Source organism: Drosophila gunungcola, unplaced genomic scaffold (genome assembly GCF_025200985.1).
Source record: "Drosophila gunungcola strain Sukarami unplaced genomic scaffold, Dgunungcola_SK_2 000001F, whole genome shotgun sequence".
In the NCBI taxonomy this organism is placed as follows: Eukaryota; Metazoa; Arthropoda; class Insecta; order Diptera; family Drosophilidae; genus Drosophila; species Drosophila gunungcola.
This window is the reverse complement of record NW_026453197.1, coordinates 15673869-15698480: the sequence shown is the minus strand read 5'-3', so window position 1 is coordinate 15698480 and position 24612 is coordinate 15673869. Positions and strand designations below refer to the sequence as shown.

Genomic DNA, 24612 nt, shown 5'->3' with positions numbered 1-24612 from the left:
CAACCCAAACAAACAAATGATCATTGAGCAAAAACCTTATCTAAACTTTTCTCAAAGTGCAAATAGAAGTGGCACATGTCGTCAAAAGGTGGGACCAGCAGCTTAGAGCTACTGTAAAACAGTTTGCAAGACAACAAAAATTTGGTAATTACTTCAAATTAAGCACGCAAATGCGAATGCAAGAGTAATAGTAAACCGAAGTCGCCGCACGACAAATGCACAAAACTTTCACTCGCTCACAACTTTGGCGAGGGCTGCCAAAATCCGGCAAATGACAGCGGCAGGACCAACGACAGCGGCAAGGATAACGACAACGCACCGAGTAACATTTCGCGGTGGACACTCGCGTGTGATCGCAAATCGCAAATCGCCAAACGCACGTCAGATAGTTTCGTGGCGACCCTCGCTGGGCGCAGACCGTCCGTTCAGTTGAAAGCCCGATTCACGACTGAACGGGCGGAGGACTTCATTGGTGGAAAAGCCCCAGTCATGGCCCAAACGACGATGCCACTTCGTGGTCCCATGGCCTCGGCTTTCGGCCGTCATTCGGTTTTTCGAAATTCATCGGCCAAGAGAATTGGTGAACTCTCGTTTTCAGAGAGAATTCCACTGGAAAGGGCCATTCGGGAAGTTCCACTTCCTTAACTGGGGGACTTTCCTCTTAAACTGATGCCGCTGTGGAGGATAATTATATTCTTAACCCAAATCCTTACTATCAGAATACTTGAATGTAGTTTCACAAATAACTTTACCCAAAGCCTGTTATAAAACCTACAAATACGATTGGCTTTTAATGTTTTTCTACAAATAATTATGAAGAATTGTCTTTTTGAAAAGTTACCAAAAGTAACACATTGATATAAAAAATATTATAACATTATTATAAAAAAGTATTTTAAATATATTTGAAGATGTACTTGAATTTAAACCATGTCTTAAGTAATTTAAATAAATTTCTTTCAAATTTTTCACTTTATAGTTAAATTTTTTTATATTTTGTACTCATAAAAAATATACAGCTAGTACGCATTAAACTCAATGAAGAGCTGCAGAGACTTCTAAACCTGAACCAACCAACCGACCACAACAGTGTCAGCCCTTACCACTGCCGTCAAAGGACCATAGACCAGTTTCCGCATTGCGAAGCCCCAACTCCTCCTGTTCCAAGCCACGCAGAACTTTCACAGTCAAATTAACACGCATATTCAAAAAGAACAACTGCATAAATTGGCTTATCTGGTGAAACACACTAAAATTTCGGACTCCATCCCCTTGGCCAATGTCAAAAGCAGCTAAAATACAACTGGAAACTGGCAGCAACGGACTGCTAACCACAATAAAAAATATATTCCACATACGCAGCGTTGGCTGCTGGCATCATTTAGATAAACATAACTCGGAAACTTAAAACCAAGTCGGGGGCAGTTCGGAAAGGACGGAGCATCTGACCAACGTGGAACACATACACACACACAGAGAGTTAAATTCCCAGGCAAGTAGTTTCGGACATGAATAAAATAAGCAACAGCACTAACTGCATAAAACCGAAAAGTAAAATAACTAATATGCTTTGTCCCAGAGCTCGCAAAATTTCGCAAGTGGTTAGAATGGTTATAGTTAAAGCTTGACCGACTGCTTTATCAAAAGCTGACACAAATTTCTCTTGACCATCTCCATAAACTGGCACATTAACAAAAGTGTGGGTGTTGGGAATAGCAGCGGGTTGAAAAGACCAAAAAAAGGCCAAAAGGATAATCCGATGATGACGAGGTCGTTGGCAAAGTTGACAAAAGGCGCATTACTCAACGTTTCGTCAAATGTGCCTTTCAGGGTCTTGCTTACAAATACAAACAGAATAGGACTACTTTCTTAGGTATCTTTAAAATTCTTATAGTCTTAGAATATCTAACACAATGCTCAGCGAAAGATAATGACTTAAGATTGGTAAATTTAAATTTGGGCAGTACACAGAAAACTTTATAACTTATTGTCAAAAGGTATAAAATGGAAAAGAAAAACATAAAATATAGTTATATTTGTTTTATCCAACACATATTTAGTAAAAGTTAAAGAAACAAATTTAAGACTAATCCAGTCGCTGGTTTCGAGATTGAGTGAATTGCTTTCACTGCATGGATATTGTCTCAAAATCCTCTCCAATCTTTTTTCCCAGCTTGCCAGCTATTGCCCCTTAGGGATCAGCATTTAGCTGAAATCCAAGAGCATTTTCTGCTTTCTGCTGGTGTCATGCTGGAAACGACACCCAAAAGTGTGGGCATTAAAAGAAAATTTCTCCACTTTTTTGCTCCTGATGCAATTGCAGTAAATTGCCAAAAAGAGAAGCTGGGTAGAAGAAACAAAACCCTTCCCAATGGCCCACCGAATGGCTTTTTGGGACCATCTAGGGGCAATTGATTCCTACGGGCGAATGCATGGGCGTGGCATGCTGCTACTTAAAGCGCATTAGCAACAATCGCTGCAGGAAAAACAAGCTGATTGCATTGAGTGCGAAAATTGCTGCTGAAAATTGAAGTGATCGGCAAATATACTCAAATGACAAAACGATGTTCAAAGCGAAAAATAAAGAATGCAACTGTCGAGTCCATGGATTTTCTGTATTTGAGTTCCGGGTTAAAAATTAGCCAGAAAACAAAGGAGTCTTTTAAAAAGCTGGTTTCTACTTATATCACTCTCTAAATTCGTCGCGCAACATTTTACCCTGTTATTAAATTCCCAATAACAGATGACTCTCAATAAAAACCTTTGCAAAAACAAATATTTTAGGGCAGACACGGCACCGAAAAGGATATAGATACTATTTGCCACTAATAAATTCTACAGCTTTGCCAGCGAAAAACTCTTCAACTCAAATAAAAATATTCTGCAAGGTCGTTAATCAAATTAATGAATACTTAATAAATGCCATTACATTTTTATTACATTTTTTCCCCGTAAGAGCATTAAATTGATGGTAGTGGGGCTGGTCCATGGAAAGGTACATAAATTGAATAAATCGTTTAGCAGCTCACAGACACTTCAGGTGATATATTTATCAATTGGTCACAAGTGGATCTGGTCTGCACGAGTGTGTGGCACAGCCACACCGCTTATGTCTTTGTATGTTTGAATGTTCTCATAGCGAGTGGAATTTCTAGATTTTTCAAGGAAAAGTTTTTCATGTTTCACTTTAAAATATGAAAAAAAATCTCATTAAAAATAATTCCAATGACTGCATACACTTTTAAACTACTTGGTTTATTTGTAATTAATAGCTCTGTTTTTACGCAACTTATCTTTTTGAGTAACACATTCCTACTTCCTGCCCAAAAGTTTCGCCCACACTCTTTTCATGGCCGCTAATACACCCAGCTTTCTGCACATCGGTCATACGGCGCTTTTGCTACCTTTGCCAATCTCCGCTAATCAAAGCTACCCAATATTGCCGCCCACAAGGGCGATTCAATTCGCCGGTTACGGCGACCAGGGCAAGGAGGAGCCCACGAAATAGCTTTTCCATGGCGATTTTCTGGCCCTAGCAGGCGAGTTATGGCCGCTATTTCCGTTCGGTTTTCACAACTCAACGCGCCGACTTCCTCACCTTGCCTTTGCACTTCCAGGTGGTCCCGGGTCCAAAGACTGGCCCAAATCGTCGGTTAGCGCAGCTTCCAGCGGTTTTCAATTTTATCGCCGCCAATTTACTGCTGTTTCCCCGTTTTTGCTGGCTTTTTTGTGCTGTACTGGTACTGGCTTCTGGCCTTTTCACATTTTTAGCCTTGGCAAAGAAGGCCGTTGCTGTTGCATATTTTTCTCGCCACATTTTCCATTGTGCTGCCCCGGTGATTTACCTTAGGGTGATTAGTATTGTGCTATCGGACTATGTTGTCCTGGGCAGCCATCGATTTACGACAATCAGCTGATGATTTGGCAAGTAATATAACACTGTATAGTCGAGAGTACTCATAAGGCACAAAATTTCATTGGTAACATAACTTGCATCCAACTAGAAGTTTAACGATGCTGTCTTGATCAATACTCTAATCCAGTAACATTAAAAATAGTTTGATTTCTTGTAAAGCCTGTTTTGCAACACGAAATAATAAGGTGCGACGACAATTCAGACGTTGTCAGAGAAATACAAGGGATGTGGAAAGCGAAATAGCTATTGTTAACCCTATCAATGGTTCAAAACAAGTCATCACTGTGGAGACAATGTTAGCTTTTGAGCTTAACATAACAATACGTTTAACTGTATGGCAATGAAGTCAAAACAATTTATAAAAACAATATGCAGAAAATGTAAGTAAATTACGAAAAAGGCTTGTGGTTTTCATTTAATGCAGATAAAGGCATTTTCTTTGCTTTTAGTTTATAGCAAATATTAAAATACTGTTGAAGATAAAAATGATTTTTTAGTTTTAGTTTTTAAAGTTTCAAGACCTTTTCAAAAATACCCAATTCAATGTTTAAAAGAAATGTAAATACCAAACAAAATTTAAGTTAAAATTTACAGAAAATATTTAATTAAGCTGAACACCGTAACATGTGGTAGGAACTGAAGAGTTTGGTGTTCTTTTAGTACTTGGAATAAATCAACAGAAATGTTTAAATGATACTTACAACAATTTTGACCCACGGTAAAGCACAGTCAAGTGCAACACATGCATAAATTAAACTTAGTTGAGCTTCAAGTTTGGCCAACTACATGTGCGTGTGTATGTATGTGTGTGTGTGTGCGAGGACGAGGGTGTTGGTGTTAGTGTGCGAGCGTGCATGTGCACCATTATCGATACCGAAGGACATTACCGGCACACATGCACCATCAGACAGAGGGCGAGGGGGAAAAAGAGGACATGGGCATGCATAAAACATGTTTTGGTCGGTTGGCTGCAAATTGAATCAATAATATCCAATCATGGGTTAACAATGCGAATTGATTTCTAGCAGCCATGCAGGAGGAGTTGCCCATCCTCGTCCTCGTCGCCATCAACGCCTTTTGGAGTCCTGCCGGGCAGGAATCGTGGTGGAGCCTGCAGGAAGAGCGACGCCTGCACATATGCAAACATGACAGCCCCAAACACACTAGATAAGGCCACAACAGCAGCTCTCTGCCTGAGCCTTTGGCTTTCTTCGGCCAACGAAGGAGGATCCATGTAAATATTAATTAAGTTTTGGCTTTTGTTGCATTAGGCTTCGGTTTTTGCAGAGGCAGGTTCTGCAGCCAGTTAAAGGCTCCCAGGTGCCGGCATCTACTTTATCATTGCATTAGCTGCAGCATTAGGTGGTTAGTTAGCCGGTCCTTTGTACTGTCGCCTTGGCTTAATCAAGTTAGCCGTACATGCCCTTTGTGTTTGCCAGGCCATTTAATTAGTTCAAAGAGTCGTGTTTGATTTGACACTAATTCGGTGTATACTATACTTCGCTCAGATTGCGTACACATTCAATGGACAACATTTGCACAGATGAGGGCGACACACTCAGTCTTTGCCCTCGTAGCAAGTCCTCTTCGCAGTCCATTAACTTTCATTTGATCTGAGATCTTGTTTTCAATTGCTAAAAGCTAAAATTGTAATAGCCCCGAAAATTTATCACAGCTGGGAAATTAAATTTTGTACAATTTGTAAAACTTTTCGAAATGGTGTCGCCAACTGCCGCGAACTGAGCGCAGCAAACTTTTACCATTTCCATTATAAGTTTTACTTGATGCACCCACCGCAGCCCATTCAACCATCTAACCAGCCCACGCGAAGGAGCCACCTCAATCCCGGCTTATGCGTTTATTTAATTTCGCTTGAGCATTACGCATACGCCGTGGTGTTCACTGAGCTTTTGTAATTGCCGCGTAATTGCCGAGAATAATAATTGTCAGCTCTAATGACAACTTTAAACTCTGAGTTACTTTGTACTCCAATTTATAACATGTTACACATTAAGTCATTGTTTTTCTTTTTTTACCTTATTAAAAAGTTGCTATAAAATAACTATTGTAAGTAAGAAGCAAGTTCTGTAGAGTTTTTGCATCATTTTTGAGTAATTATATCCAAGAATTCTTTAAATATCTGTTTAAAATAAGTGTATTTTCCTGTAGACGAGAAATACCAACTGATAGCCGTTGGACAGATGATGAACTTACGTATATCGTGTAATTTTTAGATATTAAAAGCAAAACGGCCAATGCAACTACGTGGGAAACTGGTTTCCGTTGTAGATTGTGTGTGTCGTGTTACCAAAGTGAATTTAGATGTGGAATATACGGATGTGATTAGGATAACTCGATGTCTGGGAGCGGCTCCTGCTGCACCTCATCCACGCCGTCGACGAAGATCATGACCAGTCCGAGGCTGGGACGCAGGTTCTCCGGCATGTGGGTGTTGTCGCTGCCCAGGACCACCACGCACGGCTTGCCGGTGGCCAGTGGCGGGATAAGGCGGGTCACATACTGGCCCATCCGGTGGTGGTTCTCCCGCCGGACGTCCAGGGTCACCAGGCCCTCGGGCCAGCGGTCCTCGTGGCAGCGGTCCACCATCAAGTTGAGCATGTGCATCGGGCAGCCGCAGGAGCGCAGTCCGTCGCGCACCATCACATGCATGGCCGTGTCCGGCGTGGAGATCAGGCTGCCCCACGTGTGGACGGTGGCCAGCGGCAGACCATTGCCCCACTGCATCAGCGAGAAGCGGTCTAGCTGCTCGCCAATGTTCCGCAGCACCGGATTGGTGGACCGCAGCGCCGCTATGTAGTACTGCAGCAGCTCAAGCTCCCGGCGCTGGCTCACCACGAGCAGCTCCTCATTGATCTGCCTCTCCTTCAGCTCGGAGATCTCCTTGATCTGCTGGTGCACCAGCTCGCGCAGCTCGAACACACAATTGTGGCGCGCCAGCTCGTCCTTGGGCACCTTTAATGGGTGGGTTTATTAAACTAGGTATTTGCTAAACATATCGAACATCAAAATTTCATATTGTCATCAGTAACCACATTGGGTTTAATATTAAAATATAAATTATATAAAATTAAATTTGCAAATATGATATTTTGACACAACTAAAATGTCTACATAAACCATTGTAGCTTCGAGCAATTTTGTTCTTAAAATTGATAAAATTAGAGCATTGAAGTTCTTAAAGAAAATTTTTTTTTGATAATTACCATCTTACCTTTATTTTATTATTACAAAAATCTTTTTTTAAAGAGGTTTCAAAATTGTTAACTTTGTTTTGTTATTTAAATTGCCAAAATAAAATATTAAATTATAAATAACAAAATATATAAGTTAAAAAAAAAAACAAGAACTTCAAATGTTTTTGAAATTTTGCTAGAACCTAAGAAGCATGTATATATTTCTTAGCATTTTTAAATTTTGAGGCGTAGTAGGATATATGATTTACCTTCATCCCGCAGCCATTGTTGCACAGGACGACCACCTTGGGATTGTGTTCGCAGGCGGCCACATGGGTGCGGAAGTCCTCAAGGGCCAGCATCTGAGGACACCCGTTCGGGGAAAAGGTGCACTTGATCTTCAGCCGGGAGAGCATGTTGCGCATTAGCCGGGACACCGGAACCAGTTGGGCGGCCAGAAGGGCGGAGCGGTCCACCGGGCAAGTCTGCTTCTGCAGCAACCACTTGTCGATGCAGGCGCGGCAGTAGGCGTGCTCACATCCCGACGATTGCACAGGATCTTCCAGGACGTCGGCGCAAATCGGACAGATCAGCTCCTCGTCTACAAAACCCACAATGCTGTTGAGGTCAAAGCCCATGGCTGGAAGGTTCAATTTCGATTCCGAGGTTGTTGTTTGCTGGCGATACTCGGCAGTTAGTTGATAGTTGATATTCCTGCCGCTGCTATTCGCTTACCAATTAGCTTGATATAAGCTTAGATACTTTCCGAAATACTCGATTTTAATAATTTTCCAATCAAAATGTGATATTTACGTCAGGGTTGTGTATTGTCAGTGATGACATCTGGTTGAAAAGTCAACTAGATTTAAGGCTAGTCTCTACATTTAAAATTAGCAGCCATGTTTTTGAATTTTATTTCAGATCTATAATTATTATTTCAATTTGCTGGTATATGCTGTTAAAAGAGGTTTACATATTGTGCACATGGTGTAGTTCATAAAATTGCCAAATTAATGTCAATGTGGCTATCTAACATAAATATATGGTAACCAAATTCTAAGGCAATTTTTGAAAGATATAAATCATTTACTTTTTAAAAACAGTTTAAAATATTTTTCCCATAATTATATTTTAAAATTCGTTTTGTCTGGCAAAAACCTTCTTAAAAATAACCACATAAAACACATCTTAGTTGCTTGTTGTGTGAATTTTGTTTGACTCTTTTCTGTTTATTCCACAAATAAAAGACTTATCGCTCATCTGCTATGCAAACAGCTTTCACTGCGCCTCCTACAATTTGGGACTCTTCAATTTCAATTCAAGCGCAACTGAAACCAACTAAACAACAAACGAAGACCAAAAAACTGGGAGCCATTCTATCCATTTCCGTCCACTTGCGGGGGTTGGGGCTTGGGGCCAAGAAAACGTTTTCTTGAGGCACTTGCATATAGTGCGGTCGTAAAACCCTTTGCATATTTATAGTCCCAACTGCTGCGGAAGTTATGCAAATTGGAAAACTTATGGTACGACAACCCGGAATGGGCAACAGCACCACCATCCAACCATGGTCAGAAAGCGAATTCAGGAGCTAAGTTTTATTTATAAAGTGAAATTTTAACAAATTAACAGCAAATGCTGGGACATGGGCAAACAAATAAACTTTCCATCTTCAGCTCGACAATGGCCGAATTTGGAACGAACACTCGTCAGACGGAACACACAGGCATGATTGTGACAACATATTGCCATGTCAAAATATTTACACTATATCAACTGCTCTATGCAAACGCTGCGCTGGATGCAAACTCGTATTCGTATACGTATTTGTATAGATGGCACAATGTTTGACTGGAAATTCGTTTTCGGTTTTAAATTTCATTTGGCCTTGCCATCCGCTTAGATATTAAATTTCATGTTTTTCCTTAGAGTGGCATTTGCTTTTGTCTGCCTTCTGCATTTTGTGTGACAACTTTGCTGCATCGAAGGCTTTTCGTTGGATTGCAATTTTAGTTTGCTATGCATTGTGGGAGTGACCCGAACCAAAAACTTCCAGTTGCTTATCTCAGAATGCAAGTGTCAGTCGGAGCTAACACTTCAGTTTTCTCCCAGTTTCCGTTTAAGCATTTGAGTTTCCCTTAATTTCCCCTTACACTTTTTCATTTGATAACTGAATGCCTTCAAGAGTCGAATAAATCACAATTGGTTTATTGCATTTCCATCCTTCAAGTGGTGTGATATTATTTTAATAAATTTCAGTGAAAATAATTAAGTTCATATCTATATGTTGCCTTTATGTCTATCAATGCCAATATTTCATATTTCTGAACTGATGAAGCGCATTTGAAAATAATCAACAATTTTCATTTGACTTGGCTCGGATAAAAACAATCGAGCAGAGAGACAATCAACCATCAACCACACACAAGCCGAACCACTCAAGCGGGCTAATTTAATAAGTTAAACATAACACAGATAAAAGCCAGGAAACACAAAAATACACAGTGCATCACGTAAATATTTGTTTGATTATATGCCATACATAATTAATAAATATCGAGAACTACAAAAACACCTTCGATTATTTACCTAATATTCTTTCCTAATTAAGTTCAATCATTTATTTTTTTATTTACTTCTAATTCAATTGTATTTTTTCTTTTAAATAAAAGTTCCACAAATTTTGAGCTATTAATATTTAAATTTTTTTTAGAATAAAATAAGTTAAACGCAATTATTGATGTTTTCTTGGTTGTTTTTATGCTGAGCTGGTCTTTTTCGAAGTGTATCTATTCAGAATACCCAACTAATAAGGTAACCAACGTGTAAACAGTCATTACGTGAGTCCTTCTGCGTTGGCATGTAACGAGCCACAATACTTGCCACACAATGTTTATTTGCATTTATATCTGCTGTTCTTCCGTCTTTCGTCGTTGTCATTTCATTGCAACCGGAGTACGTGCCACATTGTGCGCAAGTAGTCAGCATCCTGGTGCCACATTCCTTCAGCTTCGAGTATAATCATTAATGATTGAGGCCAAGGAGCTTTCTGCTCAAATTGAGAACCTTGTCTAAAGTTGACAAAATTGTTGATTAATAACATTGTAATATTTTGGGGTTGTTTACCTAATATCTTGATAAAAGGAAATATTTCAATTGTTCACAAAACAATTACTTTAGTTGTTATTTAATAGAAACAGAGTCAGTGTCGGCTTAAAAATAGGCAGGGTATATGATAAAATTAAATCCTAATATATTTTGATATATATAATTGTAAGATAACTTTGATAAATCTTAAGGACCAGAGCAGCAGGCATGTTTGTGTTAACTTTTTGTACTTAAATAACGATCCATTTCCTAGAGCAACAAGCAAATTGTCATCATCCTTGTGGCGACCTCTCCACTCGCCGAAAGATACAAAAAATTACCATGAATTACAGTCATTCAGCTTGGACGCTGCTTCTGGCCCTAAGCCATGTCCATTACATGGAAATGGGACATGTCACAGGATATGGTGCGTTGGTCCGATCTCTTCTCGGTCCGGCGATGGTCAAGCGGTCACGTTCGCATTGTATGACCGGAACGTGCAATTTTTCGTTCAAGGAGCAAGGGGAATTGGCGGGGCGAACGCAATAAGCACAAGTTTTATGCAATAAAATTAGCCCACACTCCACACTCCGCACGCAGGATGCTTCAGTGGCTGATAAGATAATTCTATTTGGATGTTATTGCATAAAGTCATGTGAGCAGCGGAAATGAGTTGAACTAAAGTAAAGCGACTACGTGCCTCGGGGTTGAGGCTGAGACAGCAAATGGGCGTGGCAACTCGACAGGATACCAGTTAAGGGGTTGGGCTGGGAGTAAATTAATATCATAATTCACTGGTTGGAAAATGGTTAGAGAAAAGTTTCCGGAAAAATGGGTTAGATGCTTGTTTGAATTATGTTTAATTGTTTCGCAGATAATTGTGGAATTATTTGGCGTGTATATTTTATGAATATTTCACATTTTATTTTAAATCAAAAGGCGCCTAAAAGTGTAAATCAAATATCACAAAATGAAACGGTTCAAAGTGTGTCAGCTCCATGAACAAAGCCATCAAACATTTGCTTTGGAAACGACCTGCTGACCCTGGGTTCGCATTGTAACCGCAGCCTTAGCCAGTTTCCATCGCCATCATCATCATCATCATTATTGTCATCATAGCCGTACTGACAGGAGTGGGGCATAAATTAGGCAAAAAATACGAATTCATCGTGGTCTTGGCTCTGGCTTCATTGTTCGCTCAAGCGGTACTAAATCGCTTGTACAACCATGCCAATGGCAATGGCCTTCCTGACTTTTCGATGAGTCCATAACGGGAGCATACAAATTTTTAATATGCTTGCTTATGTTAAAAAGAAAAAACAATCCTAAAAAGCTTTATGGACAAATTTTATGAAAAAAAAACAAATATTGTTTTTTAATATATTTTGTTATGTATTTATTCGCCAATGTATTAATGTAATTTCTGAGAATATATTGCTGTAAGTTACAAAAAGCTTAAAATTAAAACTAAGTTACAGAATTATTAAAAAAGCAAGAGTAAAAATTAAATTCAACAAACTAAGCGGATTGTGCTGTTTGGCGATAACGCCTTCAAAAGTATGCTATCTTTAATGGCCTATTTAGTAGCCATTTTTTTTAATAAAAATGTATATATTTTAACAATAAACCAGTTTACAGCTTGAGCAGGTTGTAATTGGTTTTCATCCAGAACATATATTGCAAAAGAGCATTAATGCTTCGCCTTGAGTCACATGATCATAAAGCATCAAAATTGTTTGCTGTGAACGTTTTGCTGGAGTTTAACAACTGACCGCACACACAAAAATATTTTTTGCCTCACCCGAGGCGACAACAAAAGTCCAGAGCCATGGAGCCCATGGATGGAGCGGCAACAACCACAACATTTGGAGCCGGAATGCCGGGCTAGGGAATGGCCTCAAGTGCCGCAAGAGCACTTAATACTAATTAGCTTTGCGCCTACGCCGTGACCTACGACCCGAGCGGCATTTCCGGAAACGGAACCGAGTCTGGGGAGTGGAAAGGGAAGGGGGAATGGGGGATTGGGGGTTCCCCGGCATTGGCAATCTGTGCCGCGCTTAAGTGGCCGCAACACGCAGAAACACGGCGGAATTTTCGGGGCCGAGGGTGGGCTAACAGCTTGGGGGCGTCATTTTTATGAGCTAATTAAGTTGTTAGACTTGATGAAAAACTCATTTCGTCGCCGGTCCATATCTAATTTGCATTAATTACGAGCTGGCGACAACAAAACACAATAAATGAGTAACGAATTATTTGTGCAATCTCTGCGGCTATTTTTGGTTTTGACCAAAAAGTCAATAGACTTTAAGCCAGGAAATATTTACCCCTTCCATGTCAATTAATAAGCCTCATCATGGCCCACAAACCCCCTTATTTTACCAGCCATCTAATTGGCAGGCAATTTGCATTTATTGGCAACTGCAAACGTAAATAATGACAATTGAAATGACCAACTTTCTGGCCAGAATCTTTCATTGGACTTTGCATGCAACACTTGCAACACTTTGTGTCGCTTGTACCGCACAGCCAAGTTCAAATTGGCACATAGTTTATAATTTGCTTAGCAACTTCGTTGGCACCAGCAATTGAAATGAGAGTACACAACTTTTTAATGGCCAGCTACTCGGGGAACTTGGCCAAGACACTACCCAGTTGACTGGCCCCAAAACTTTTCGAATTATAAGCGAACGGAGCACACTGGAATGTCTGCGACATTAAATCCTAGCCCTTTTTGTCAAGGTCACTGCAGTCTGCGTTCCGAATTAATCGGAAAACTTTTTTGGCTTACAACAAAAGTTACTTCTCAATAAGTAGTTGGAAATAAAAATTAAGTGGTTATCTTGTTTAAAGTTTTCAAAGCCCAAGCCTTACTGAAATGTTTTTTAAACGAAGCGCCAAAAAACGTGTATGAATGTTTTTTTTTAAATAATTATATTATATATATATATATTAACTCACCGCTTGACGACATCAAATATCAAATATTCGCAAAGCCAATGCCAAAATCCATTTAATGGACTTCTAAGCCTGAATAGCCTACTCCATTAAAATACATTCATCCCAAATCAAACTTAATTTTGCCATGCCAAAATAAAACCACCGAAAAAATCAAATCCGTCCGAATTAAGTGCTCCCTGGGGCCCAATCAGCATGGGGCTCGCCAACTGTTGGACATTTTGATGTATAGTCGTCAAAATTGCGGCTTGTCCCCCGCAAAACGACACAGCAAGTCATCACAATAAATGCCAATTTATTTTCGCTGTTTTTTTGCTGCGCAAAAGGGCCATTCCAATCGAGAGTTTCGGCAGGCAAATCGAACAATGATTAATCATTGCTTGGACTACATAATTATTTTGCGATTGAGTTTGAACGGTGGCTGCTAATAAAATCGTTGACAGAAAGGAAATTCTCTCGGCCATAATGATTATGTAATGAATATGTTGTTCTCGAAAAACTTTTGCAGGCGGGAAAAACTTTGAGGAGGCGAACAAAAGTGTTACCTTATTGGACGTTGGAAGGCTGGTGTCGCCGTCGTGATAAATTATGTTGATAACGTTGAGTGGGCAACTTGGCAACTGAAAGTTGAAAGCTACAAAAGTTTCCTCGCTCATCCTCATTCTCATCCCTTGTCAGGAATCAGGCCACGTTCCATAGCCGCACTTATTATGCTGCTGCCCCGTTCGACCGTTTTTCGACCATAATATTGTGTGCATATCATATTGAGTGGGTCGCCCTAAGTAGTTGGCCACACCTCCACCTCCATCTTGCCTTTAGCCAGCCAGCATACTTTATTAATTCACTTAGCAAAGTGTAATCCTATCACGTCAATAAGATTATGGTTTCCAGAATCTTTAATATTTCTCCTCTTGCCAGACTCGGTGGGCACTTGTTGTTGCTCTTGCTGTTTATGGAAATCAGAACCCTCGACTTTTCTTTGGCTTTCGCAGTTGGCAGTTGGCGTCATGCATAACAATGACTTACTTCTTGCCAAGGATTCCTTCTTGACGTTCGTCTTTATCGACGAACCTCAAGTTGGCCTGGCTTTTTAATATGTGGTAGCGTTTATTCTTATTTAACCAGATTGTGTTGTGGGCGTCTTTGTTGGCACTTTGGCTCTTCCTGTTTGCCTTTATGATTATTAAAATGTTACACATGTTGTTTGCTTTTCTCGATAGTTGTTGAGCACTTGCTTAGGTTTGCTGTCTGTCGACATAAATCTGTTTAAACTTTAAAAGTACAGGAATCGTTGTAAGCAATGGCACAGTAAAGTGCTTAAAATAAACATTATGTCTTTATGGTTTGATTTTTATAGAAGTAAAAATATTGTCAAAATATCCTACCATTTTAGGAATTACTAATCAAAGGTTAAACTTTGCCTTATAATTACACGAAAATACAAAATTAATCAAGACAATATATTGCCTCATCTCTTAGGTATTTATTACTTAAATATATATCACTTTTTAGTTTGGGTATAGTATTTTTCGTTTAATGTCTCTTTCAACGATAAACATTAAATTGTAAAAGTCTTTAACTTTAAATTTAACAAGTAAATACTATCTATCTGTTTATCTTCTCCAAACTTACAGGCAATTGACAATCTAAAGCAATATGCTGGTCCAAGGTAAACATGTACTTATTTTGATGGAGGCAACATAATCGCTCCGCTGATCTGCCGAGATGTTGTCGCACAAATTGTTGGTCTTCCGCCGGCTCCTCAAGACGTACTCCCAATTTGAGACTTGGTAAGACAACAAGTCCGGTACATGGTGAAGCAAACCAAAAGCAATTACGCAGTCTTGTTGACCAGAAACGACTAGAAAAACACAAAAGCAGCCAATAAGGAGATAGGAGTTGGCCGGGTGCACAGAGAGCAAAAACATGTACATGTCCGGTGCAATAAACATTCATTACGAATGGCCCAAAGTGCCACAAACAGAGAAGGATACGGCCAAACGGACACCAAGTCCGAGTCGGGGGCGAAAAGGGCCTTAGTTCTTATGGCCCAGCTGCCATTCGCAAGCAGACGGCCGGGAAATCAAAGCAGGACTTATACACACACACACACACACACAGCCACTGCCACATCCTGTAAGAAAGGACATGTTGCAGAGAAATACGTTACGCCGGAATTGAACAATAAAATAAATGATATTTGCCCAAGTAGCTTGGGCTTCGTTTTTAAATTCAATAAAATTTTATGAAAATGCTGCGATTAAGTTGTATATGCCCCGGCACATATGTGTGAAGGGATCAGGCGAAACTTGTTGGCTGACGGAAATAAAAAGGGTCAAGGCATGTGGAAATGGCATTGACTTTTATGACAACGGTCCGAGATCGGAGCGAAAACTATATAATCAGCGAACGGAGTGCAACAGCTGCTGCAACAATCGGAGAAAAACAGCAGCAATTTTTCCTGTTTCCCTTCGTTTAAGCCACCCACCCAGAAACTCAGCCAATGGAACAAAACGTGCTGGAGAAATGACTGCTCATTTAAATTCGCACAAAACAAAAACCGGGAAAGGAAAACAAATAAATTTGAACCATAAATTTCACATGTTTATAATTGGCAGCTTGGTTCGCTCGCGCATTCCATTTTAATTTGCCATTTGAACGAAATTTTGATTCGTTCATGTTCCGAAGAAGAAATTGATGGAAATGTGTTCAAGGGTTTTTTTTTTAAATAGGCGAATAAACCTGTTTATTAGTTTCTGTAGAATTGTGAGAAAAATATTCACGGTGGAAAGGTAAAATAAAATATCAATATCAATTACATTTCATTTATTTAAGATTTTTGTTAAGTCTTTCAAGGACTGATAATTTTGCTAAACCAATTTTGTTATATTTTTTTTGTCATAATCTTTTTTACTAATTTTACGCTGAAAGTTTATTTGTTTTGGCGAATTAGGTAGAAATTATTTCTCAGAATTACACTTCTTGTACATGCTCAACTGTAAGCTTCCTTCAGTTGGAATTTTAATTAAAAATATTTTTATTTATCGTATTTATTTGAGTTCCTTCTCTTCGGATTGCACTGCCACTTTTTTCGCAATTTTTAGCCGCAGCGAAACGCGTGTGACAAATGCGTGGCCATAACTTTCTGGGCTGGCAGCCATGGCGTGTGTGACATTTATTACAATATTTTAAAGGTGCTGCCTTCGGGCATTGCTAATAAATTAGCTGGCATTTCAAGAGCGGCCCAAATTGGCGGGGCCAAACATATGCGGGTGACTCTGCAAAAATAAATCATATATTTCAAAATACATGTCGTATAGCTATGGGCGCTTATTTAATTTGAACACAACAACAAAAAGGCAATAAGAAATATTAAATACAATTACCATTTCTAATTGTCAGTAAAATAAAAACATATTTTTTATGGATATTATTTTATAATTTAATAGGCCACATTTTATGTGATTTGACCTGCAGGCATGGACTCTTAAAGTCAGGGAATCATTTAAATTAAAGCATATGCAATGGGAATGGAAGCCCGCCAGAAACATTATTCACACACAGCCAACGGAGTCCTTTCGCCAGAGTTTCATCAGTTTCCGACGGAGTGCGAGTGCAAATGAAGCTCGCGCACCTCACTTAAAATGCCTCGCAGCGTAAATTACGCGTATAAAATGAACATTAGATTCATATTTTTATACCTCATTCAGCGTGTGTGTGGGTTAGGGCAGCACACTCATTTTCACACACTCACATATGCAAACCGTACATAAGAGGGCATAAATAAAAGCCAGAAACTCCACACACTCACACACCCATCCTTCCCGTGAATGCCAACAACAGAGTCGCAAAAAAAGGTTTTCTGCCAAATAACCTGCAGCTATTTCAAACATAAACAGACTCACACCCGCTCAAAGCCACACACCCCCACACACACACAAACTCAGATGCCTATGTGTGTACTTATTTCCATTACAAATGAGCTTATTATGCGCTCAAGTCACAAAGTCATTGCGACTTAAAAGGATTTGCATGTGATTAGCAGTACGAAATGTAAACAAAACTCGTGTGCCAAAAGACAAAAACATCTTGTGTATGGACGGCTTAAAACGACTACTAAATACCCTTTTGAAAATTATTTACACAAATGGTTTATAATATTTGCAAAGCTTTAACCTAGCTTTTGCCAAAATTAATATTTTTAAAATTTAATATTTAAATACTTTCTTATTATTATTTTTCCAAATTTGTATACGAGTTTCTTGTACACTAAAAGGTGAAAAGTTGATGGTAAATAGATAACATAATTTGAAAAAAAAAACACATTATACAGTTTAAAATATATATAATACAATTTAAAATATTTTGTTTTATATATTAAACTGGCCAAACATGAAGCTTCTTTCCTCGATTATTTAGTATTTTCAAAATGCAATGTTAAATATTGATTTAAATTGAGAAGATAGCATAAAAGTACACATAAATAGCTAGGATGAAGTTATAGCTAGTAAAGTATATATATATATTGCGAAATTTAACAAAGACCTTAGTTTCTTTTGGTTATTTTCTGTATGGGCTAGTAGGAAGGAAATCCTTCACTTGATATTTCCGAAAATACAGGGCATTCAGGGCAAAAGCCAAGACGATTTGTAAGCACTTGCCAAGTACATGTTACACGTGTGTCTGCAGTGAAACGTACGCATGTATATGTGGTGTCTTTGGGAAATTGCCGGAAGCGGAAAAGCGCGCCGCATAAAAACAATGAACACATCATAATCATAATTTTTGTGGCCTAATTTGAGGGGCCAGTCAGTTAGAGCCGTATTTTGGGTAGGTATCATGTAGCTAATTCGGTTAGCTCTTTATTTCTCGATGCATTAAATGGCCAGCACAGTTTGTGGGTGTTCTGGCAAGGTCCATCCAATTGGATGACAGCGGACGGGAATTGAAGCGGATTCTGAGCCCAGGAACACGGTCTTTGCGCTTCGATTACCTTGCATAATGGGCAACGTCTTCTTTTGCATAAGCGTCGGGAATTTGCACAAAAGACGATGGCAAACAGAAAAGCACTTATTCGCTTTTCCAGCTGAGATGGGGAGGGGCAGGGGGCAGGTGGCAGAAGGCTGGGCTGTCAAGGTTGTGTAATTGAAGTCGACTTGAAAGTGTTGCTCCGGCTTAGCGACGAAAGAAAAAGTGGAAAGTGGCCCTGGGCTGACAGAGAAAAATATCGATTATATATGGCGACAGGAAATGCTTCTTTCGGCTGAATAAAATGTGCACTTATTTTTCGGCCACCTTTCCTGCCCATGTTTTCAATCACATTTTGAATTACTCCTCCAGCAGTGGCAGCATCACAAATACTTAGGTATTATCTTCCCATATACCATATACCACCTCATGAAGTATGTTTGGCGACCGAATTATAATGACGTCAAATGGAAGCAATGACTTGCACTCGCCCACCCGAGAAGGAAAAGCTGGCAAGTCAGAAGTGAAAGACCAAGGAAATTATGCCAGACGGAGCATGAATGGCCCGATAGAACGAACGACTCGAGCTGAGCTGAGCCCATTGAAATGGAACTTGGCACAAAAGACCAGACTCGAAGTTTAGCTAAAAGCCAGATAAATAAATAAACACACCAATATATGCATTCAAGTATGAATGTATAGAAAAAAGAGATTTGCCAAATTGTTGTGCTTTTGAATAAATAAATCGCAGAGCAAATAAAGGTGAATGCCGAACAGAGAGCAAGCAGACAACAATGAGCCATGATGCCGCCCAAGTACGCATAAGTGTGCTGCCGCTGCAGAGTTCCACTTCACCTCCACTCCAGTTAAGCAAGTTTAAGTTGCACACACACACGGACACGCCGCTTATTTGCTTTAAAACTGGCTAAAAATGTGAGGCAGCCTCAGCAGCCCCAGCTCGTCAGCCAAATTAAGGATGTACAGCACGTGTGCTTAGCCCGCTGGCTATTAAGCGACACTCAGCAACAGAACAGAACAGAACGGTACGGAACGGAAAGGAGCGGAACGGCTGCGGGGGAGTAAACTGTGCATAAAACTCAATCAAGTCGAGACAACAGCCAGCACACATCAATGGCCTTTACATACTTGTCTGCCCTGCACTCGCCAAAATGTGCCATCAAAATCTTTAGATCCCATATAAACAAGGGGTAAGAAATAAATACCTTAACACGATATATTTAAATTTTTTTTTAATATTAATAAAACAACTTACAGCTTACCATTTCTATTCATTTAATGTGTGTATAGAGATGGGCTATGTCTTAGATATATGTTAACCTTAAGATATGGTAAGATTTAATTAACAATTTTCTAAAAGTATTTAAACATGATTTTATTTTCTTGATGGTAAATTATAACCATTCTATAATCGTTTTTATTTAATTTTAATTATTTTTCCGTAGTGTTCTTGCCATTGTCCCTGCAGGCATGTCAGGCTCTAATGCAAACTCTGACACGCTCTCAGGCCCCCAGCTGCACACGGCAGAAGCAGGAGCAGGTCCTGATTCTGCTCCCAAAATAATCCTGGAGTGGGAAGCGATGGGCTTGACAATAGCACAAACCAGAATCCAATGTTTTGGCAACAAGGCACCAGCAAAAAGGGCAAGCAAATGTCGCCGCCACCCCCAACTCCCCTATATTTGCCCTTTTGCTGCTCAGGGGCCTTTGTGAGGTGCCCGGAGAAAGTCAAATAACTTAGGCAAATGCGCAAAGGCCGAAAGAGTTCTGTCTCAGCGTAGCTGTCAGGATGTGGCCCCGAGCAAGTGATTCCCCTGTCTTGGACTGGCTTCAGTCTGCCATGCGGGGATCTGCGATCTGAGACCGGTGCTAGCTTAAAAGCTCTATATTACGTTTCAATCATCAAATCAGTTGTAACTTTGAAAAAACTTTAAAAGTGATTAAATTCACATTAATTTATTTTAATTTATTAATTCACATTAATTTGTTCTTTGAAAAAATTGGGTTTGAGGTAATTTTAAATTGAATAATTCTGGCTGGACCGATTTGGCATTTACTTCTTTTAATTCTCCTACTTTATTCACTTTGAAAATGTTCTGCATTGTACAAAATGTTATTATCAATATTTAAGAAGAATAATACCTTTAATATATTCTAGAGTTAGCTTTAAATCGTCCCTTGAATCTGACTTTAATCAAATTAAAGTTCGTGAGACATTTTTTCGCTTCGGTTCGGCAACTGCTGGTTAGGCCAAAAAATCAACAATTGTAAATCATTTCAACAAATGTCGGCCACGTGATTTCCGGCGGCACGTGCTCCACCTTCACGGCGCCCATCTTTTTCCGGTTCCGCCAACAGCTGCCGAAGCAGAAAATATTGGCAAAGCGTTTAAGCGCAATAAATATGTTTGATTGCTGGCAAGTTGCCCAAAAGATATACATCTGAAGATAAATATATATATAAGCTGAGCGGAATCGCAGGGTCTGAGCTTCCTGCGATCCTGTTCCTCCCGCGCAACAACAACTGAGCTCCGGGCTCAGCGCAAATTTGTAATTCATTTAAGCGCGCAACTAAATCGCTTCAAGCTGTTTGCTCTGCACTTTTTAATAGTCGCGGATTGCACTTATGTCGGGTCCACTGTGACAAATTGAATATTTAAGGAAGGATTAAAAAAAATAAAGAATGCATTATTATAACTATTATAAGTTAAGGCACATAGCTGCTGAAATGTAAATTAAATTTGTATACAATACTTTTGCAGGACATTTTCTAAGATTAATATTTATGAATCTTTGGGTTGACTCAACATTCATTTAATTAAAAAAAAAAAAAATTCAAATTACAAATTTCTCTTACTAAGCTGCCATATCCACACCTCTCAAAATATGGTAAGTGAAACCCAATTGCATTACCAATATAGAAGAAAGCTACATTTTTTGCAGTGCAGATTCCGGAAGCACCAGCGACGGAATCCTGCTGAATTACCCAGCCAGCCAAAGGGGCCACGAACATTGCTCGACTAAATCAAACGAAAGCGCAGCTAAAACGCTTTTGTGCACAATTCGATTATTTACGTTTATTCTTTTTAAATGATATTTCCCGTCTGGCACAAGGAGCTGGAAACCAATTATTTGCGGAAGGAGCAATGCAGTGGAGTAAACCAGCCGAAGGGCAAGCAATTTGTAAGGAAATGAAGCGTGAGCAGAGGAGCCGGAAAATGTGCGCAGCAGTTGAGAGGCGAAAGGGTAAACAAAAGATCAAATTAATAGCCCCACAGTATCGATATTGATATGATGGGGGGGCAAACACAGCTGGGTATTGGAGGGGGCGGAGAAAGGTGTACTTTATGTGTGTATTGCAACATCTTGCAGTGGAAAAACATTTGAACAGATGCGTTAGTTCCAGCGGATCAGGGTATCAGAGTATAAAAAACCGGAGGTGACACCTAGAAAGCATCACAACCACTTCCGGCCTTCCACAAGCAACAGTTCGATCCGAGTCTGAGTCTTATAATATGACAGCTAAATATACCCTGATCTTTGCCCTGGCGGCTTTCTGCTGCCTGGTGGCCTCCAGTGAGGCGGCAGCCCAGCGCAGCCGTGTCCTGAGCTCTCGTCGTGGCTCCGAGCTGGTCGAGAAGACCTCGGACAGCAAGGAGGACACCGATCTGGCCGCCCAGGAGCAGAAGCTGGAGCAGGAGCAGGAGAAGAGCGAGCTGGAGGGTCGCAGCGAGGATGATGCCGTGGCAAGCGATAACAAGCAGGACAACAAGGACACGGCCAGCAAGGACGACAAGGACACCATTGTGAAGCCCAACAAGGACGACGCCCGTGCCCGCCGCATCGTTCGCGCCGGTCGTCGTCGTGGCGGACGCCGCGGTGGTCGCCGTGGAGGACGTCGCGGTGGCCGCCGCTCTGGTCGCCGTGGCGGACGCCGCGGTGGCCGCAGGCGCGGTGGACGTCGCGGTCGTGCCGGTGCCCGTCGCCGCACCTCCGTCAAGAGGCGTTCCGGCAAAGGCAACAAGGCCTAAGGACTCCTTACCCAAGAAACCAACTTAACAGCCCGATTTAACGACTCAATACACTCAAATAAATGCAATATTTTACCACATTAACCAATCCTGAGGTCGCTTTTTATTTATTTTATTTATTTCATTTTTATCAATTTAAAATTAGGAAAGTCCCAATTCTTTTATAGCAATCGCCAGTATTCAACTTAAGGTATTACACGGTTTTTTTTATCAGAATATAGAATGACATTGCATCAATTTAGAAAGATCATGATGTCTTATAAGTATTTTTTAGTACCCATAGCTCCGATAATAGGTTTTTGATATCTATATTTATCTTTTGATGCACTTTTTTTAAGTTAAGGCGTTGTTGTTAAATCATCTGTATTAAGCTGTCTGAAAATGAATCAATTAAAGCGCCACTTTGTGAGACCCGCAACTCTATTAAACCCAAATCCTGCTTAAAGACACCCATCAGAGGCAGAAAACTTTTAACAGACTCTGAAAAAAAATGCAAAGAGGAGGAGAGTTTTGGGCCTGTGTCGCATTCTTTGCGATGTCCTATCGTCCTCTCGTCCTTTTCGTCCTGTGCCTTCCCTGCAGCGACGTGACATGTGACAAGAAGTTGCCGCGGCGCTGCTGCAACAGCTGCTGTCGCCTGCCGGCCGAGATCCTTGGTCCTGGCTACAGGGCCCGAAAATGATGAATGTGCCAATGCTGCTGTTGCCACATCCTCGGACTTGGCCCACAGCACAACTCACTACACTCTGCCAAACTTCCTTGGCTTTGTCGACTGCAGTCGGGGCGAAAGTTTTGCGGCCGCCGCCAAGTTTTCGGGCCCAATCTGGGATTATTAGACAACATTTGGTGCAACATGAGCCGCCGTGCCACACCCGCGACCACATTCGTCGGGGCAAACTCCAGCTGGAACTCCGCCGCCAGTCCATCACGACAGAAGTTTGTCCAAGTGTAGGCACTGCATAAATGGCAAACGAGTCGCATTAAGCCACAAATAGTTTGTGGCCTGCAGGAAATTAAACTCATGTGAATGCGGAGCATCATCCAGGCACTGTCATGCTGCACATTTTGATGGGAATTTTCTATTGTCATCCATCCAGCCATCCATCCATCTGGAATCCAGGGAACACGGATAATGAGCTATACGATGATGTTTAATTAAGCCAAGCCAGGCACCATGCGATTTGTGCAGTGGGAAGTTACGTAATTTCCTCTGCAGCTGCAACATGTGTCCATATATTCATTGGAATTCACTAAGCGACACCGACCGAGATGTAGACAAAAAGTTTGGCCTTTGTCAGTGTCTGTTAAGCCAGCGCCAACAATAGACGGCCATTGTTTGGCTTTTAGCAGCAACAAAAGCCAAAAGAGCCAAACAATTTAGATAGGACAATAAGCCGACGGGAAATTAAATTGGCTGCTCTAGTTTACATAGTTGTTCCGCCCTCTCGTCTCAAGAGCAAAGAAAGCTGTTTAAAACGAAATTAAATTAAACTTTCAAACGAACAGGGCAAAGTTCAAGTGAAAGCATAATTATCATTATTTATCTAAGAACTGGTCTTATTTATAATCTGCATTTGGTTCATGAACATTTATTTAAAGGAATTGTATGAAAATTCACTCTCAAAGTTGCTGACTTAATTGTTGGATAAGCCCTGAGTGCTTTAAAAATTAATATTTATTAAATCTTATTCAAAATTTATGTCTTTCGGATGGCAATAAACAACATAATATTGACATTTCATAAATAAACAGCTTGAAACTTTGGCTTAAGCCAAATATGCTATGTTAAAATAAAAAAAGAACTGAGAATATTATTCAATAAATTGAATATTCCACAATGGTTGCCAGCTCGATTGCCTTCCCTGAATGGGACTTAATACAAATCCGCTGAACAGGATGAAAACAAAAATCTGTTATTCAGATTGACTTGCCACAAAGGCCGACCTCGAGGCCCATGAAAACTCATATTTGCAGTTTCTCTTCCTTTTATTTAATACTTTTTTTTAAGCCCACTGTTACTTTGGCAAGCAACAACAATAACAACAGCAACTGGAGGGGTGGAAAAATGGAAAATCACTTGCCGATTTTCAATTGAGCGGCGGAAATGTAACGGAAATAAATTTACATAAATACAATATGGTGCGTGCTTGTTGGCGCCATTTTATTTGCACAACATATATACAGATGTGTATGAAAATGGACACACACACACACACACACAACATATTTGCAACGAAGTGCGTATTGATTTGCGGCATATGCATGTGAAATGTTTCCTCCGCCTCTCGATACAAAAAATTGGGAATTTAAAATGAGCCTTGCCTTTGGCCCATTTGATGGTGGCACCTTCGTGTGCCCACTTTGTTTGATGCCCGCAAATATTTTCAGCACTTCGTGACCAAATTTCGGAGCACACTATCTCGAGTGTAAATAGTAGTGCACACACC

General features: G+C 40.2%; 4 protein-coding genes across 6 annotated transcripts in view; 1 reads left to right on the top strand and 3 right to left on the bottom strand.

The window, feature by feature from the left end:
* LOC128262132 (lachesin) overlaps positions 1-435 on the bottom strand; it is a 44875-nt gene extending 44440 nt beyond the window's left edge. For all 3 annotated transcript variants that reach the window (XM_052996216.1, XM_052996217.1, XM_052996219.1), the window contains exon 1: positions 153-435. The gene's annotated coding sequence lies outside the window, so the exon portion shown is untranslated. The remainder of the gene's footprint in view (positions 1-152) is intronic.
* LOC128262150 (ras suppressor protein 1) overlaps positions 1-24612 on the bottom strand; it is a 122686-nt gene that overhangs the window by 74444 nt on the left and 23630 nt on the right. The window lies entirely within an intron of this gene.
* LOC128262144 (E3 ubiquitin-protein ligase NRDP1) lies at positions 6056-7989 on the bottom strand. The gene is made up of 3 exons (XM_052996237.1): positions 7846-7989; positions 7380-7787; positions 6056-6889 (listed from the first exon to the last, which is right to left on the bottom strand). Exons 2-3 carry the CDS (start codon positions 7746-7748, stop codon positions 6260-6262), a joined length of 999 nt encoding a protein of 332 aa, XP_052852197.1. The 5' UTR covers positions 7749-7787; positions 7846-7989; the 3' UTR covers positions 6056-6259.
* Positions 21573-22223, top strand: LOC128262161 (protein nemuri). The gene has a single exon (XM_052996259.1). The coding sequence runs from the start codon at positions 21650-21652 to the stop codon at positions 22163-22165; it is 516 nt and encodes a 171-aa protein (XP_052852219.1). The 5' UTR covers positions 21573-21649; the 3' UTR covers positions 22166-22223.

What these genes read in the sequence shown, in the direction of transcription:
- LOC128262144 (XM_052996237.1), bottom strand. Translation starts at nt 7,748, where the DNA reads ATGGGCTTTGACCTCAACAGCATTGTGGGTTTTGTAGACGAGGAGCTG. An exon ending in ACAATGGCTGCGGGATGAAG is followed by an intron (nt 6,890 to 7,379) that starts GTAAATCATATA and finishes CACCCATTAAAG; the next exon opens with GTGCCCAAGGACGAGCTGGC.
- LOC128262161 (XM_052996259.1), top strand. Translation starts at nt 21,650, where the DNA reads ATGACAGCTAAATATACCCTGATCTTTGCCCTGGCGGCTTTCTGCTGC.